The sequence below is a fragment of the Perognathus longimembris genome, chromosome 12 (genome assembly GCF_023159225.1).
Source record: "Perognathus longimembris pacificus isolate PPM17 chromosome 12, ASM2315922v1, whole genome shotgun sequence".
NCBI classification, from domain to species: domain Eukaryota; kingdom Metazoa; phylum Chordata; class Mammalia; order Rodentia; family Heteromyidae; genus Perognathus; species Perognathus longimembris.
The window spans coordinates 30,600,625-30,619,174 of record NC_063172.1 but is presented as its reverse complement, the minus strand read 5'-3'; the positions used below and the strand labels follow the sequence as shown (position 1 = coordinate 30,619,174).

At 37.7% G+C, this 18,550-nt stretch overlaps 1 protein-coding gene and 1 long non-coding RNA gene across 8 annotated transcripts in view; one reads left to right on the top strand and one right to left on the bottom strand.

Annotated features, from left to right (window-relative positions):
• Mtdh (metadherin) overlaps positions 1-18,550 on the top strand; it is a 62,307-nt gene that overhangs the window by 28,858 nt on the left and 14,899 nt on the right. The window contains exons 5-9 of one of the 7 annotated variants that reach the window (XM_048359294.1): positions 742-807; positions 2,840-2,926; positions 6,596-6,685; positions 10,319-10,417; positions 17,462-17,586. In XM_048359294.1, coding sequence (XP_048215251.1) covers positions 742-807; positions 2,840-2,926; positions 6,596-6,685; positions 10,319-10,417; positions 17,462-17,586 — 467 coding nt within the window. Of the gene's footprint in view, positions 1-741; positions 808-2,839; positions 3,077-6,595; positions 6,686-10,318; positions 10,418-17,461; positions 17,587-18,550 lie in introns of all 7 variants that reach the window. The other 6 variants (XM_048359291.1, XM_048359293.1, XM_048359296.1 and 3 more) reach the window with 6 other exon arrangements.
• LOC125361065 lies at positions 8,504-12,798 on the bottom strand. Its single transcript, XR_007212867.1, has 3 exons — positions 12,765-12,798; positions 12,404-12,408; positions 8,504-8,673 (listed from the first exon to the last, which is right to left on the bottom strand). It is a non-coding gene; the product is annotated as an uncharacterized LOC125361065 (long non-coding RNA).

Genomic DNA, 18,550 nt, shown 5'->3' with positions numbered 1-18,550 from the left:
AATTCACTTCAAAGGATTAGCTTTATCTTTTTGTTAATGGTGTCATCTCTTATTTGCAGATCACTTTCTTTGCCTTGTTACATTTTTGCTTGATAACTTACTGGAATTTATTGCCATGGTACAGCAATGAGGTCTGCTTACCTGTTTTCATTATCACATATTAAATGTGCTTTAGTGATCCTTCTTTTCACTGTCATGTGCATGCCTTCCTTGTTCAAACATTCCTGTATCCTGTTTCATGCTAGTTTTTTTTTTAATACATTGTGATCATTATGCTTTGAAGTTTCAGAATTGTTCTATTTTTGTGCTAAAACATGTATTCTCACCTCTTGCCATATTTCCTAAGTTCTGATCCCAAATACTGGCAAAAGTTCTTGAGTTGATATGTTTGCTTCCAGGATTGTTGGAAAGGTAGCTGGTATTGAGAGGTGACAAAGTTGAATCCAATTTCAGAGCCCAGTTAGTTCTACTGTTTCTACTTTAAAGAATCCTTAATAACCATTGCAGAATAGCCAAATGTTATTTATTTATACTTGGGTAGTTAGTATGGTAACTATAGGGAACTCAATTCCTTGTAGACATGTGAAATGTGTTATAAAATTAACTTTTCCAGTGTCATAATTTGACACTTAAGTAGCTTTTTATAAGTAATAAGTAAATATAAATGTGTATGTTACTACTGGTTTTAAGTGCATAATAGCCTACTTCATATTAAACAAATTTTATTTCTATTTCAACCAGGTGAATCTCATCTAAATGTTCAAGTTAGCAACTTTAAGTCTGGAAAAGGAGATCCTACAATTCAGGGTGAGAGAAATTACATGTAACTTAAATTGAAGGCCTATCAAATGGAAACTTACACACATGAATAATGTGGAAGGAAAGAAAAAGGCTTAAAATTATTTTTAGTTACTAAAATAATTACATAATCTATGGAACATAAAAAGAAAAATATCACTCCCACTTCTAATAGTTTCTGATATGTGCATTACACACACTTACGCGTTTAGTAATTTATATATAATTTTTATTCTTGGCTAAAACACTTAAACCAATAGGGAAGGGTCTTTGTTTCACATGAGTATACTCTGAGCATATAAAGGACCTAACCTTCATATACAGGAAAAGGCATTAGTTCTTACAATTTAAAACTTTTTAAAGTGTTTAAATAGTTATTTAAAACTTTTTTTTTTTTTGGCCAGTCCTGGGGCTTGAACTCAGAGCCTGAGCACTGTCCCTTGCTTCTTTTTTCTCAAGACTAGTACTCTACCACATGAACCACAGCCCCATTTCCAGCTTTTTTCTGTTTATATGGTGCTTGAGGAATCGAACCCAGGGCTTCATGCATGCTAAGCAAGCACTCTATCATTAACCCACCTCCTATTTAAAACTATTTGACAGTGTTAAATATTTGTTTTTTTGTTTTTGTTTTGCCAGTCCTGGGGCTTGAACTCTGTGCCTGAGCACTGTCCCTGGCTTCTTTTTGCTCAAGGCTAGCACTCTACCACTTGAGCCACAGCGCCACTTCCAGCTTTTTCTATATATGTGGTGCTGAGAAATCGAACCCAGGACTTCATGTATACTAGGCGAGCACTTTATCCCTAGGCCATATTCCCAGCCCTGACAGTGATAATATTTAACAATAAGTGGACTATAAGGTTTTATGGTGTTTCACACATTTATTTATTTATTTATTTATGCTGGTTGTGGGGCCTGAACTCTAGACCTGGGTGCTATCTCTGAGCCCTTCAGCTCCAGGCTAGTGCTCTACTAGGTGAGCCACAACACCACTTCTGGCCTTTTCTGTTTATGTGGTACTGAGAAATTGAATGCAGGGCTTCATGCATGCTAGGTAAGCATTCTACCACTAAGTCACATTCCCAGCCCAAGGTATATTTTGTTTCCTCATTTATGACAATAATTGTAAGTAGAGTAGTATACCTGACATATAAATGCAAGTGTTGTAGGAAACAAATTTAGAAATGAGGAAAGCACCTTATTTTAGGTTTGTCTTTAACACTGTCAGCTTCCTATGTAGCCCTGGTTCTTAATCCTGATTACATATTGCAGTTATCTAGGAAGCTTACACTCCTACACAGACACAAAACAACGCACATACTTATCCACATCACTTGTGTGTAATTTGTATATTAGTATATATACAGACATAAACCTATGAGGCCTGGGGCCCCATCTCAGATTTCAAATTGGTATGGGTTAAGGCTGTATAGTGTAGTTTTTATAGGCTTTCTTAATGTGCATCCAGGTTTTAGAATCACTGCTTTATTAAGGAAAGAACATATAACTAAGTATAAGTCTTCATATTTTCTTATTCACTTTGTCACTTTTCATATGAGCCATTCTGTTAAGAGGGTGTGTGTGTATGTGATTCAGACCTTTTTGTTTTTCTGGTTTTTTGGTGTTTTTTTTTTTGCCAGTCCTGGGCCTTGAACTCAGGGCCTGAGCACTGTCCCTGGCTTCTTTTTTGCTCAAGGCTAGCACTCTGCCACTTGAGCCACAGCGCCACTTCTGGCCATTTTCTGTATATGCAGTGCTGGGGAGTTGAACCCAGGGCTTCATGTATACAATGCAAGCACTCTTGCCGCTAGGCCAAATATCCCCAACCCCAGACCTCCTCTTAATGTTTAAAAGGGACTTGAGGTAACCATACTATCAAGTTCATTTTTTTAAAGCTCAAGTTGTTTGAAAGACAGGAGCAAGAGTGGTAAAAGGAACGAGAGTGGTAAATGTAAGCCAAGGCACCACAGAGATTTAAAAATAACCCATTTTTAGCAAGTCACATTTCTTGTTTTTTCATCTTCATATTCTTTTCTTTAAGCTTCTTCAGGATTGAATGAAAACCTTACTGTCGATGGAGGAGGTTGGAATGAGAAGCCTGTGAAACTCTCCTCACACATCAGTGCAGGTGAGGAGAAGTGGAATTCTGTTCCACCGGCTTCTGTAGGCAAGAGGAAAACAGAGCCATCTGCTTGGACTCAAGATACTGGTGATACTAATGCAAATGGAAAAGACTGGGGAAGGAATTGGAGTGACCGTTCAATATTTTCTGGCATTGGTAAGAGCTGTTAGAACATATTTTATAAGTTCATTTTAATGTGCTAATCTGGTATATGTTGAATTTGTCAGGAATTGAACCTAGGCATCAATAGAAAAATTAGTCCTTCTATTCAGAAATACTAGTAATAACTATCTCAGCTCCTTTGCATGAAGTAGGAACTAAAGTGAATAATAAAATGATTGCTTTTTTTCCTATGTTGAATTTTTTTTTATTATTAGTGTTTGCATTATACAGCATTGTCACTTTCAGAGCATCTTCACAAACTTTTTTTTATCATATTTGCTTATCAGTGTAACTATTTGTATAATTGTGTGTTCTTAGTTATATGAATGGTATGTTGAGAAGACTTGATTGATTTCTATAGTTCTGAGTCTATGAAAATAGTAAATGGAAGTACAGTTTAAATCATCCATTCATAGAGCATTTTAGAACCTACAAATGCTTTTTTGTAATTACATTTTTCTCTGGACTTTAATGATAAGTACCGTTAGTTGAGAAGCTTAAATTAGATTAAAAACTAAATTTAATTTGGGGGGGACAGGTATAAGTGAGTATGTGTGTGTGTTGTGTGTGTTATAGAGAAGAAATCATGTTAAACATAGGAAACTGCAAAAAGATAAAGGAAAATCCACTGTTATACAGCTTAGTGACAGGTTTTATTTGCTTATAGTCTTTTTTTTCTACCCTGTGCATGGTTTTTGTTTTTGATGTAATTTGAATTTAGTATGTATTTTATGGTCCTTTTGCTCACCTACTTGGAAAATTATAAGAAAAAAAAATTTTTTTTTTGCCAGTCCTGGGGCTTGAACTCAGGGCCTGAGCACTGTCCTTGGCTTCTTTTTGCTCAAGGCCAGCACTCTGCCAACTTGAGCCACAGCGCCACTTCTGGCCTTTTCTATATATGTGGTGCTGAGGAATTGAACCTAGGGCTTTATGTATACAAGGCAAGCACTCTTGCCACTACGCCATATTCCCAGCCCCTTTCTTTGCTTTCTGTAAATATTTTTACTTAGTGGCTCTATAATAGGATTATATTGTGTTAAGAATAGCATGATACATTAGATACATTAGTTTGAAAATTGATTGTTTAGGATGAATTTCTGAGAATAATTTTGGTTAAAGGGAACATGAATGATTATAATACTTCATTCCATAGTGAAGTATTTTTAAGAGAGTTATTTCCAGTATACGCTTAACAGTATAAATGCTTTATAAATCAGTATAAATGCTTCATTTACTTGAAAGGTTGTATTTTTTTTCCAATTTGATTAGCAAAAATACATTATTTTGGTCAACTTTTTTGAATCATTAATGAGGTTGGATATTTTTTCTACAACTGTCTTGATCATTTCTATTTCTTTTTTTTTTTTGGCCAGTCCTAGGCTGTGAACTCAGGGCCTGAGCACTGTCCCTGGCTTCTTTTTTGCTCAAGGCTAGCACTCTGCCACTTGAGCCACAGCGCCACTTCTGGCCATTTTCTGTATATGTGGTGCTGAGGAATCGAACCCAGGGCCTCATGTATATGAGGCAAGCACTCTTGCCACTAGGCCATATTCCCAGCCCCTCATTTCTACTTCTTTTATGAATTGTCTGTTCATGTTCTTTGCCATTTCTCCTATGGTTTTATCTTTTTAATCAGATTGTAGTTTCTTGTGCATTAAACATACTTTTTTTCTATTGTGATATAGCAGATACTTTTGATAGCTTATTTTTTCAATTCAGGAAGTAATGCACACTAGAAGTTTATAGTTTGTAAATAGAAAAAATGCCCCTTTGTTCACACCCATTACCTTTGTTTTGATGATGCCGGTCCTAGAGCTTGAACTCAGGGCCTGGGCACTCTACCTGAGCTTTTTAGCTCAAGGCTAGTGCTCTACCACTTGAGCCACATTGTTCTATTTCTGGCTTTTTGGTTTAATTGAAGATAAAAGTCTCACAGACTTTTCTGCCAAGGCTGCCCTCAAACTGGTCCTCAGATCTCAGCCTCCTACATAGCTAGGATTGCAGGTGTGAGCCACTGGTGCACTCACCCACCACCACTTTCTTTCTTGTTTTGGCCAGTCTTGAGGCTTGAACTCAGGGCCTGGGCATTGAGCCTCTTTGTGCTCAAGGCTAGTGCTCTAATATTTAAGCCACAGTACCACTTCTAGCCTTTTTGAGTCATTTTGTTGAGATAAGAGTCTCTCAGGGACTTTTCTGCCTGGGCTGACTTCAAACTGTGATCCTCAGATCTCAGCCTCCTAAGTAGGTAGAATTACAGGCATGAGACACCGGTGCCAGGCCTCTTAAGAATGTTAAGCTAACACTCTTAAGATCAAACTTTAGGCGTTTGCTAATACATTCTTAAGCTTGCTCTCTGTTCTTTCTTTCCAGTAAAATGTCTAAAATATTGTGTGGAAATAGCAGAATTTCTTTGAAAGAGACATTCTCTAATTTCCTACTCTCACTTTTAGTAGAAAAGAAAGCACAAAATTTCTGTGCTAAAAACATCCTTTCATATTTGGTAAATGAAATTGGAGTATTGTTTTAACCTACTATAACATTTTGGAATATTTTCAATTTGCCTATAAGAGCCATGCACAGTTTCATAATTGCGACATAGGTTAAGTGGTACTTGCTTAGTGTTACTATAGATAAAATTAAACAGCAAATTAAAGTTCTTCCTTAGCTGAATCAGGACTGAAATAGAATTATATTAAATTAGGCTTTCTGGGGAAGGGGGCGTTGTCATTTAGAGGAGACAGGTGTTAATAATTACATGGAAGCATGTGCTTCTTAAAATATAGTCACATGTAGCAGAGTGATGGGGAATTTTTCTTAAAACAAAGTTGCCAGGTGATTGTGTCATTTTGTGACAGTATAGCATGTACTTAAACTGCTATGATACTGGATGATAAACTCTATAGGACCACATATGTGTCTGTCCATTGATCAGAGTATAATTTTGTGGTATATGAGTACACTCAGCTGTCTTAAAAATTAAGGTAATATGGTATTATATACTAAGTAGAATGAGCATGTAATAGTTCAGAGAGACCTATTAAATATGAATGTCTATTGTAGCATTTATAGACATTAAGTTATTTAACCTGTATGAAGCTCATATTTTAAGTGATTTGTGAGGGTTAGTTATAATGATCGTCAGAAAACAAACAAAGCTCAGTGCCTGGCCCAGAGCATTTGCTTAATTGGGATAGATAATAAGGTAGTTCGGTACAGTGGAAAGAGCATGGGCTTAGGAAATTGACAATTTCCAGTCATGAGCTCACTTGTTTTCTAGGTGTCAGCGAGTCACTTAATTGCCTGAAACTTCCTATGAGGGTTACCATAAAGATGACAAGTGTTTGGGTGTAAAGGGCCTAACAGTATAATAGACATTCATTAGCTATTGCTGTATTATTGGTTCTCATTCCTAAAGTTACCTTAAAATATTGTTACCATAGTTTTAAATCTGTACATATCTTTCAAATTTTATTGCAAATTAAAGGTTCCAAGTGACGTTCTTTATTTTAACAGCTGCTTGGTCTAGTGTGGATAGGGGGATGAATACCTCTGAACAGAATTCTGCTTCTTTTGCATCTCTCACACTTAACTCTGCTGTTTCTGGTATGTGAAAAAACAGTCTTTCATTGAGTTAACAAGAAAATATTTGTGTAAATTAATTTTAGCACTTTTTGAAAAAAATTATCACCATCAAGTACTATTAAAATAAATAGTAGGTAAAGTAGCAGAGCCCTAAAAAGAGTTGGGGGTAAAGGAAGCCTAACTTTATGTGCAAGTGGCTTAATTCCTTTCTACAGAGGAGTAAAGAAAATTCTGTCATCTAACATCACTAACAGCTTATTGGCACATAGACAAATACTTTGAAAGTCTTTATTTTAGGTAAGGGACCTTTTAGGTAATAGTCCTACCGTGCTTATTGTTGTGATTTGACATCTTATTCCTATTCATTTTCATTCATTATAAGTTTCTAAGTAAGAATTTCAGGCCAGGCATTGGCAGCTCATGCCTGTAATCCTGGCTACTCAGGAAGCTGAATCTGGGGAATCACTGTTCAAAGCCAGCCTGGGCAGGAAAGTCCATGAGACTCTTGTCTCCAATTAACCACTAGAAAACTGGAATTGGAATTGTGGCTCAAAGTGGTAGAGCACTAGCCTTGAAAAAGCTCAGGGACAGCACCCAGGGCCTGAGTTCAAGCCCCATGACCAACAAAAAAAAAAGTGCCACATTATCTAGAACACTAATCTAGAATACAGTCAACAAATATTTTCTGGAAAAGACAAGTATTTTAGGCTTTGTGGGCTATATAGTCGCTGTTGTAGTTCCTCAGTTTTGCCATGATAATTCAGTCAAGTCATCAGAGGAAATAGCAACCATTTAAAAACTATTATTGACTTTTAAGCATACAAAAACAGAGTGATTAGTTTGGCCCACAAGTTGCAGTTACTAAACCCTGGTCTTAGAGACCACATTTGAATTCCAAAGGTGCATGTTAATTGCTTCTCTCATTTGCTGACTTTGTAGTACAGACATTCTGCCCTTCATATCTTCCAAGAAAACAGCATAAGCTACTGAAGTAGTAGTAGGGTTATAGTTATGCTTTTAAACAGCTAGCATTTCTATATGTGTGTTGTGTCCCTTAAAAAAGCAGTATATGTATATATAGTATAAGTACTAATACTACTAGTATATATGTATATACTAGTACTACTACTAGTATTACACAGTACTACTAGTATTATATATGTATATAATTATAGACTATATGTATATATTGTACTGTATATAGTAGTATATGTGTATATATACATACTTGCAATATATACTACTTTTATAGGGTTATTTTATTTTAAATATCAGGAAGTTACATTAGTGAATTCTAATAAAATCATCTACATCCAAGTGACAATTTATAAATTAGTGAGGACTTTGAGAGGTAGAATTGTGTGTTAACCTTCTATGCTAATCATGTCTCTTTCCTTCTTAACTATTTCTTTATATTTAAAACCAAAAGTGAATATTAAAGTCAAGTATGAGCCAGGCGCTGATGGCTCACACCTGTAATCCTAGTTACTCAAGAGGCTGAGATCTGAGGATCACAGTTGGAATTCAGTCTGGACAGAAAAGTGCAATTTTTATCTCCAGTTAATGAGCAAAAGACTAGAAGTAAAGGAGTGGCTCCAGTGCCAGAGTACCAGCCTTAAGCAGAAAAGCCAAGCAAGAGTACGAGGCCCCGAGTTTAAGCCCCAGTACTGGCGCACAAAAATTAAAAGTCATGTACGGATTCTGATACACATGGAAATTTTGATTCAGAAAATATTTTAAGTATGTATATATGCATATCTGGTGGAGAAACACATTAATTTACATGCTAAAATGAAGTGAATGGCCATAGAGCAAAGAGTTCAACCTGGCATTTTTGATTCAGAAAATATTTTAAGTATGTATATATGCATATCTGGTGGAGAAACACATTAATTTACATGCTAAAATGAAGTGAATGGCCATAGAGCAAAGAGTTCAACCTGGCATCTATCAACTTACGTGCATCTCTCCCTCCAATCTTTATGTAAAGTTTAGTTGGATTACCATGGCTTTCATAGGTTTTGTTTGTTTGTTTGTTTTTGTTTTGCCAGTCCTGGCACTTGGGACTCAGGGCCTGAACACTGTCCCTGGCTTCTTTTTGCTCAATGCTAGCACTCTGCCTCTTGAGCCACAGCACCACTTGTGGCATTTTCTGTTTATGTGGTGCTGAGGAATCAAACCCAGGGCTTCATGCATGCTAGGCAAGCACTCTACCACTAAGCCACATATATTCCCAGCCCTTTCATAGATTCTTAAAGGACCTTGTAACTTCTCCATTTCATCCCTCGCCCACACCCACCCCCCCCAAAAAGAAACAGAACAAAGTTTAGAAAATACTCTGTTCTCTTAAGCCTAATTCTCTAAAACTCTAGCAACCTTCTTGTCTCCTTGGCTTTTCTCTGTCTCACTGTAATTATTTATTCCTCCTACATTTCTTGCTCAGAAAGTTCAGACTTATTTGAACAGACATTTTCTAGTTCTCTTTCATAGGCATACCCTGGAATATCCAGAACTAAAATAACCAAGTTTTTGTGTTTTATTACTTTTTATTAAGAAGAAAAACTTAGCTGGGTGCTGGTGGCTCACATTTATAATCCTAGCTACTCAGGAGGCTGATATCTGAGTATTGTAGTTCAAAGAAAGCTAGTCCTGGCAGGAAAGTCCATGGGTATTTTTTGTTGTTGTTTTTCTTTTTTGTCAGTCATGGAGCTTGAACTCAAGGCCTGTGTGCTGCCCCTGATCTCTTGCTCAAGGCTAGCACTATACCACTTTGAGCCACAACTACACTTCTGGTTTTCTGGTAGTTAATTGGAGATAAGAGTTTCAAAGCCGGGTATGGATGGCATATACCTGTATTCGTAGCTACTCAGAAAGCTGGGATTTGAGGATAACGGTTCAAAACCACCCTGGGTAGAAAAGTCCCTGTGAGACTCTTATCTCCAATTTAAAACAACAACAACAACAGAAGTGGTTCTGTGGCTTCAAGTGGTAGGTAGCATGTCAGCCTTGAGCACAAAAAGGCTCAGAGCCAGCTCCCAGGCCTTGAGTTCAAGACCCAGGATGGGGGGGAAAAATCAGACTTTCTTGCACAGGCTGGCTTTGAACCATAATCCTCAGATCTCAGCCTCCTGAGTAGCTAGGATTATAAATGTGGATCATAGGATCATAGGTGTGAGCAACTGGAACCTAGTTCTGTGATACTCTTATCTCCAGTTAACCACCAAAAAGTGGAAGTGGAACTGTGGCTCAAGGTGATAGAGCACTAACTAACCTTGAGCAAAAAAATAGTAATAATTCAGAGATGGCACCTAGACACTGAGTTCAAGCCTCATGATTGACCAGAAAAGAAGAAAACTTTTTTCTCATTTAAAAAAATTTTAGATAACTAGTTTGAAGTGTATTTCAAAAGATAAAATCTAATAGATTGGTACTAAGAAAAAGTATTTGTAGTCAGTAAACTAGATCTAGTCGTTATATCACATTTAATTTAAAAATATCCTCAAATTTGCTTTTCCTTTAACTCTAATGTCTGAATTTTTTTTTCTTTTAGGAAAAATTAAAAAAAGTCTCCGTGTGCAAAGTATAGAGCTATTGTAATGAAACATCATTAGGAAATTCCATTTTTAATTTTTTTGCATTCGTTTTTTATTTAAGGGTCTACTGCTGAGCCAGTTTCTCAGTCTACCACTTCTGATTATCAGTGGGATGTTAGCCGTAATCAACCCTATATCGATGATGAATGGTCTGGGTTAAGTATGTCCTTTTCAAAATTATCAGTTATTTTCAGAATTTTCTTTTTAGCACCCTGAATTCATGCTTTATGTTTTACTTTTAATTCTAACTTATCAAGCCTTTAGAGGTCATAGTAATATAATTTAATATCAAATGTACTTCTTGAAATCTGATTACAAACTTTACAGAATTAAAACATTTTCATAATGATTGAGGCAATATTTAAACGTGAAATTTTCTTATTGCTAATCTAGTTCTTTTTAGATTTTTTTTGTTTTTAATGAATGTTCTGTCTCCTCTAGTTGTGGTATTAAAGAGGCAATAGATTATACTGGAATGGCTTTGGATTTGTGAAGTGTGAGTGTCTTGTAATAGTATATAATCAACTTTGTTAGCCTCATTTCCAGTACAAGCATAAGGAAGCCCAAGGCAAGAGTTATTTTTTTAAATAATAGGAGAGAAACAAGAATATGTTTTTCATCTTCAGAGAGCTCACAGCATTTTCATTTAAAAGTATATGATTTTTATTTCAGAATTTGTTCTTTTTACTATGTTCTTCTTTCCTAAGCACCAGAGCTTCAACTTAGGGCCCTTGTACTTGCTAGATTCTCCACTTACTGCTGAGCCTTAGTTCTAGACCTTTTTGTGCTGATTATTTTTAAGAAAGAGTCTTGCTTCTTCCTCCACCACTATGATCTGCCTGTTTGTAGAATTCTCATCAGAATTTTCAGAGAAACGTATCACTGTACTCAGCTCTCCTTTGAGTAGTCTCATGAGCTTTTCTGTCTAAGCTGGCCTTGAACTACAGTCGTCCCTCTACCACCCCCCCCCCCCCAAACCCCCGTCTCAGTGTCCCAAGTATTTATTTAGGATTTACGTGTGAGCTGCCTGCAGTCAGTCCACTTTATTTCCTACTCTTATTTTTTAGTACTTATATAACTACCTATGAGATTTCATACCATTTTTATGTTTTTATATATCAGTTTAAGAATAAACAAAAGGAAAAAGAGAAGATTAATGTTTAGAAAGATCTTTACATCATATGAGTTGTGCTCATCTATAGATTCTAGATTAGTCACTGATACAGAATCTAGATTAGTCAAGCTGCAAAATGCAACAAGTAATTATCTATTTCTGTAAGTTAGGTTTTATTAAGTTATTGGATAAAAATAAAGCTCTATATAAAGTATTCTCTAAACCCATAGGATGTGAAAGTACTAGTTTGGGGCTCTATATGTGCTTTGGGAAAAATAACCGGCTATTCTGAAGAGCAGAATTGGGGATTATTGGAGAATTGCAGTGATTGCAGGAAAACAACATGAGATGGTGTGTTGAGAATAAGGAAACCTGAGCAAATGGGATCCAGGCTTCCCTGCTGAGTGAATGGCTCCACTTTAATTCTCAGATTCCTTGAATATGGTAAAAAAAAAAAAAAAAAAAAAAAAAAAAAAAAAGATTCTGTACTTACAGAAATAAGTATCAGGAATAATACATCTTTCTCAAGTTTTTTATATTTGGCTATCTTTTAAGTCTAAACTTTCTCTTTAGTCTCTCTTTCACTATAAACTTTATGTTTTGTGTTACTGTTTTTAGTGGAGCTATTTTTTTATTGCTCAGTAATTTAATTAATCTATATTGTTAGAGTCCATAACTTAATATTTATGATGGTCCAAATCATTTTACATTTATAATGTGATATGATTAACATATTGTCTCTTTGATTTGAGGTATAGACGTTATTTTGTGCCAGAAAGGCTCTCAATTTACCCAAGTTCTTGAATATGAGTAGAAGGGTAAGATGTTAAAATATAGTTGGCAAGACATCAAAAGACTGAACCATGGAAATTGTGGTTCAAAGCTAGTTCAGGCAGAAAAGTCTATGAAGACATTTACTTTTCAATTAACCACCAAAAATAGCTAAGAGACAGACCTAGGCCCTGAGTGCAAGCCCCAGAGCCACCCATAAGATTTTTTTTTTTTTTTTTTTGCCAGTCCTGGGCCTTGGACTCGGCCTGAGCAGTGTCCCTGGCTTCTTTTTGCTCAAGGCTAGCACTCTGCCACTTGAGCCACAGCGCCTCTTCTGGCCATTTTCTATATATGTGGTGCTGGGGGATCGAACCCAGGGCTTCATGTATAGGAGGCAAGCACTCTTGCCACTAAGCCATATTCCCAGCCGCCCATAAGATTTTTATAAAAATCAGTCTTTTAATATTCTTGTAGGAGTTAAACTATTGGCTACAGTTATTCATCAAAAGGCCAGCTAAGCCTTTTAAATAATCCTTTCACTATTTCATTAGTTTGGTTGTTGTTGTTGTTTGTTTTTGCTTTCCCTGGGGCTTGGACTCAGGGCCTGAGCACTATCCCTGACTTCTTTTTGCTCAAGGCTAGCACTCTACCTCTTGCCACAGCACCACTTCTGGCTTTTTCTGTTTATGTGGTGCTGAGGAATTGAACCCAGGACTTCATGCATGGTAGGCAAGTACTCTACCACTAAGCCACATTCCCAGCCCTTCATTAGATTTTTATTCCTGAAGCCCATCTCTCTACCATTTTAAGAAAATGGGCGGATGTGAATTCCTGTCTGATTGCCTACTTTTTTCCTGTTTCTTTTCTGACAAGCAAACTAATAATGGACAGCAGTTTTCCAAATCTGAGTTTCTTATCTGTGAGCTTTAAACCTTGTAGTGGTGCCTCTGGTGTTTGTCTCCTAATAGTTCTGTTAATGAATGCTTGATATGAGTTATTTGTTCCACACATCTACCTGATCACTTTGCCCATTTTTTGTTTTTCTTCTTTGCCAGTCCTGGGGCTTGAACTCAGGGCCTGAGCACTGTCCCTAGCTTCTTTTTTTTTTTTTTTTTTGCTCTAGGCTAGCACTCTCCCACTTGAGCCACAGTGCCACTTCTGGATTTTCCTATATATTGGTGCTGAGCAATCAAACCCAGGGCTTCATGTGTGCGAGGCAAGCACTCTACCACTGGGCCATATTCTGAGCCCCCAAACATATTACTGATTAATTTTTTTTAATTATACGAAGTTTGATCATACAAATGGTCTTAAAGTATCAATTATGATGATAAAAACAATAGCTACTACTAATTGAGCATATACTGCATTACTTGCTTGAACTATTTACGTATATATATTATATATACATACATATGTATCTTAAGTGATCCTCTCAGAATTTCATTGGTATTTAGCCCATTAAGATTAAGAAATATAAGCAATGCCTAGCATGCATGAAGTCTTGAGTTTGATTACTCAGTACTACATACACAGAAAAAGCTGGAAGTGGCACTGTGGCTCAAGTGGTAGAGTGCTGGCCTTGAGCAAAATCAGCTTAGGGATGCTGCCTAGACCCTGAGTTCAAGCCCTAGGACTGGCAAAAAAAAAAAAAAAAAGTAAGCAAATTGCAATGTCAATAAGTTGTAGAGGACTGTGCATATGAACATCTGTTTGAATGTGAGGTCTATGCTTTGAACTTTTGTGCTAATACTGTGTAACACTGTGAATGCCTCTCGTGGTACTGAATTCATAAATATATGGGCTTTGTTTTTGCACGTTATATTTGCAGTCACTTTTTCCTTTCCCTAATTTTCCTCACTGAACTATAAATTGTATATGGTTTTTAGTTTTGTTTAGCCGGTAGTGGGGTTTGAACTCAGCGCTGGGCACTATCCCTGAACTTTATCACTGAAGGCTAGTGCTTTTCTACTTTGAACCACCGCTTCACTTCTAAAACTAGAAGGGGGTTAATTGGAGAGTAAGAGACTCACAGACTTTCCTGCCCAGACTGGCTTCGAACCAAGATCCTCAAATCTTAGCCTCCTGAGTAACTGGGATTACAGGCATGAGCCACTTTATCACTGAAGGCTAGTGCTCTTCTACTTTGAACCACAGCTTCACTTCTAAAACTAGAAGGGGGTTAATTGGAGAGTAAGAGACTCACAGACTTTCCTGCCCAGACTGGCTTCAAACCAAGATCCTCAAATCTTAGCCTCCTGAGTAACTGGGATTACAGGCATGAGCCACTGGCACCCAGCTGAATTGTAATGTCTTCTACTGGTTTAGCAGCTACTTTCTATTTCACAACCCCTGTGATGGAATCTAACACTCTTCTTATTTGTTATGATTATATCCTTCCATCCCTAATTAGACAGAGTGTCAGCCAGCTGCTTCTGGGGATAGATTCTTTCTCACTTGATTTTGGAAGTTATTTAGGTCCATTTCTACTATATAGTAAGTAATTAAAATAATTTAAAAATAACGAGTAAATAAAATTCCTGTAATTCAACAAAGGTACAATTATTTTTAATGTATCTGTTACTTTCTCACACAAACTTGGGCTTTTAAAATGCTGTGTGGTTTTGGGGTGGCTTTTTTTTGTGGGGGTGTTACATTATATTGTCAGGCAAAATGTAGGTATTCAAACCTTCATACAGATGTGTCATAATAGCATCTCTTTAAGCAAAAATAATGCATTAGAAAAATAGAAAATAAACATAAAAGAAAGGGCTGGGAGGGGCTGGGGATATGGCCTAGTGGCAAGAGAGCTTGCCTCATATACATGAGGCCCTGGGTTCGATTCCCCAGCACCACATATATAGAAAATGGCCAGAAGTGGCGCTGTGGCTCAAGTGGCAGAGTGCTAGCCTTGAGCAAAAAGGAAGCCAGGGACAGTGCTCCGGCCCTGAGTCCAAGGCCCAGGACTGGCCAAAAAAAGAAAGAAAGAAAGAAAGGGCTGGGAATGTGGCTTAGTGGTAGAGTGCTTGGCTAGCATGCATGAAGCCCTGGGTTCGATTTCTAGGCACCACATAAACAGAAAAAGCCAGAAGTGGTGCTATGGCTCAAGAGGTAGTGCTAGCCTTGAGCAAAAAGAAGCCAGGGACAGTGCTCAGATCCTGAGTCCAAGACTGGGGACTGGCAAAAAAAGAGAGAGAGATAGGAAAAAAATGAGTTCTAAGTAATAGTTGTATATGCTACTGTCTCAGGAATAATTTAACAAAAAAGAATCAATTTTTAAAATAGATTAAAGTGTATATTAAGGAATTTAGTTTTTAGAACTAGAAGGAAACTTTTTACTTTTTATTGAGCAATGTTAGGATGGGATGTCAGTAGTGAATATTATAGAAGTATATTCTATATACACATGAAAATAGTATAATGAGACCTGCTAAAAGCTCTTAAAAAGAGGAGTAGGAAGGGATTTTAAAAAGCAGTATAGGGGGCTGGGGATATGGCCTAGTGGCAAGAGTGCTTGCCTCATATGCATGAGGCCCTGGGTTCAATTCCCCAGCACCACATATACAGAAAACGGCCAGAAGTGGCGCTGTGGCTCAAGTGGCAGAGTGCTAGCCTTAAGCAAAAAGAAACCAGGGACAGTGCTCAGGCCCTGAGTTCACGGCCTAGGACTGGCCAAAAAAAAAAAAAAAAAGAGTAAAAAGCAGTATAATCCGGTACTGGTAACTTGTACCTGTGATCCTAACTACTACTGAGAGGCTGAGATCTGAGAATCACAGTTGAAAGCCAGCCCAGGCAGGAAAGTCTATGAGACTCAACCACCAGAAGTGGCACTGTGTGTGACTCAAAGTGGTAGAGTGCTATCCCTTGAACAAAGCAGCTCAGGGACGGACAGTGCCTAGTCCCTCAGTTCAAGCCCCACAACTAACACCTCCCTTCACCTCCACCCCCAAAAAAATCAGTGCATTCTAAGTGAAAGAAATGGATTTGGAAATCTAGAATAAAATTCATTTTGTATCTGGGATGATTGAAACCCTCAAAGCAACTCTCAAGATACTTTTGGGTGTATCAGATAAAAGAGGTATGGAGTAATCTGAGGGAAGAAATTGCATATTCTATCATGACTTGGTAAATTTGAAGAAAGCATAAGGATGGGAAGATGTATATATAAATGATAGGAGGTAGAGTATAATTTTAGTCCTGCCATTGAAAAAGAATTCTGCACCCTAGAAATCAATGACATTACAGATAGGAATAAGGGTGAAGATTCAGGAGACGAATAGAGAAAGAGAGTGAATTAAATGACTAATTAGTATATTCTCTGGACTGTTTACAAATTAATCATGTACCTAGCAAAGTTTGGATAAATATTTACCATTGTAAATTATTGTTACATTGTTTTGGCTTTCTAGCTCTTGAAATAAGCTTGGAAGGGCTGGGAATATGGCTTAGCAATAGAGTGCTTGCCTAGCATGCTTGATGCCCTGGGTTAAATTCCTCAACACCACATATATAGAAAAAGCTGGAAATGGCGCTGTGGCTCAAGTGGTAGAGTGCTAGCCTTGAGCAAAAAGAAGCCAGGGACAGTGCTCAAGCCCCAGGACTGGCACCAAAAAAAAAGGGGGGGGGGAAGGGGCTGGGAATGTGAGTTAGCGATAAAGTGCTTGCCTAGTGTGTATGAAGCCCTGGGTTTGATTCCTCAGTACCACATAAGCAGAAAAGGACAGAAGTGGTGCTGTGGCTCAAGGCTAGTGCCTTGCGCACAGAGAGGCCCAGGATGCCCTGAGTTCAAACCCCAGGACTGGCCAAAAGAAACTTGGAAAAAGAACAACCATTTAAAGTTAGTTTAGAAACTGCTGTAATGGCCAGCACCCACCTGTAATGGTGGCTCACACCTGTAATCCTAGCTACACCGGAGGCTGAGATCTGAGGATCACAGTTCAAAGCCAGCCTTAGCAGGAAAGTCCATGAGACTCTAACTCCAGTTAACCACCAGAAAACCAGAAGTGGTGCTATGGATCAAAGTGGTAGGAGCACTAGCCTTGAGCAGAAGAGCTCAGGGACAGTGCCCAGGTGCTGAGTTCAAGCGCCATGACCAACACAAAAAGAAAAGAAATTGGTATGGTGAAGTTGCCTGTAATTCCAGCACTCAGGAGGCTGGGGCCAGGAAAATCTTGAGTTTGAAGCCAAACTGGACTAATATAATGAGACTATGTCTCATATGTGTATAGCTTAGTTGAACATAAAGAATTTTTAGTTTTTGTATTTTAGTTTGTGGAAGAAATTATAGATAAATAATTGATTGACACTGTTAAATTTTAGATGGTCTATCTTCAGCTGATCCCAGCTCTGATTGGAATGCACCAGCAGAAGAGTGGGGAAATTGGGTTGATGAAGAAAGAGCTTCACTTCTAAAGTCTCAAGAACCAATTCCTAATGATAAAAAGGTGAGTCCAAGGGATTCGAGTGGGTATTTACTTATTAATGAAACAAGTAGTGGGCAGTGGCTAACAACATCAGAAACAATAGAATGGTTAGGACTGAAAAATGATGCTGGATTTGCTGATAATTTGGAGCATTTTTATTAAAAATCTTGTATTGGAGGGTGAGAGCATAACTCATATGCCCAACAGTATGCATGAGAACCTGGTTTCAGCAAAAAGAAACCTTAGAAGCCATATTTCAGAAAGTTGAGTGAATAAGGGATTAAAATGTAGGAAAAGCCAACATAACTTTTTTTTTTTAATTGTCCCTTAGTTTTTTCACTCAAGGCCAGAGCTCTATCACACAGTTCCACTTGCAGCTTTTTTGGTAGATAGTTGAAGATAAGAGTCTTGTAGACTTTTCTGCCCAACTGGCTTCAAACCCATGATCATTAGGTCTCAGCCTCCTAGGATTACAGGTGTGAGCACCCAGCTCCAGTGTAACTTTAAAAAAAAAAAGGGGGGGGGCTGGGGATATAGCCTAGTGGCAAGAGTGCCTGCCTCGGATACACGAGGCCCTAGGTTCGATTCCCCAGCACCACATATACAGAAAATGGCCAGAAGCGGCACTGTGGCTCAAGTGGCAGAGTGCTAGCCTTGAGCGGGAAGAAGCCAGGGACAGTGCTCAGGCCCTGAGTCCAAGGCCCAGGACTGGCAAAAAAAAAAAAAAAAACAGTTTGGCTAGAAATGGAAGGACTTTGTACTGGGGAAGTGGTTGTTGTTTAATGGCAGAGATTTTAATGCAAGTTTAGTAAAATGAAAGAGCCATTCAGTACGATATAGTACTCGTACTCTTGCAAGCAGCCATAGTTGATGTCGAAATTGAACTTTTAAAAATCTGATATTGGAATGAATTTGTAGTTTGTCAAATCTTGCTTTAAACACATTTCTTACTTTCAAAAAAGCAAAGTATCTTAGGTGAAGTGAG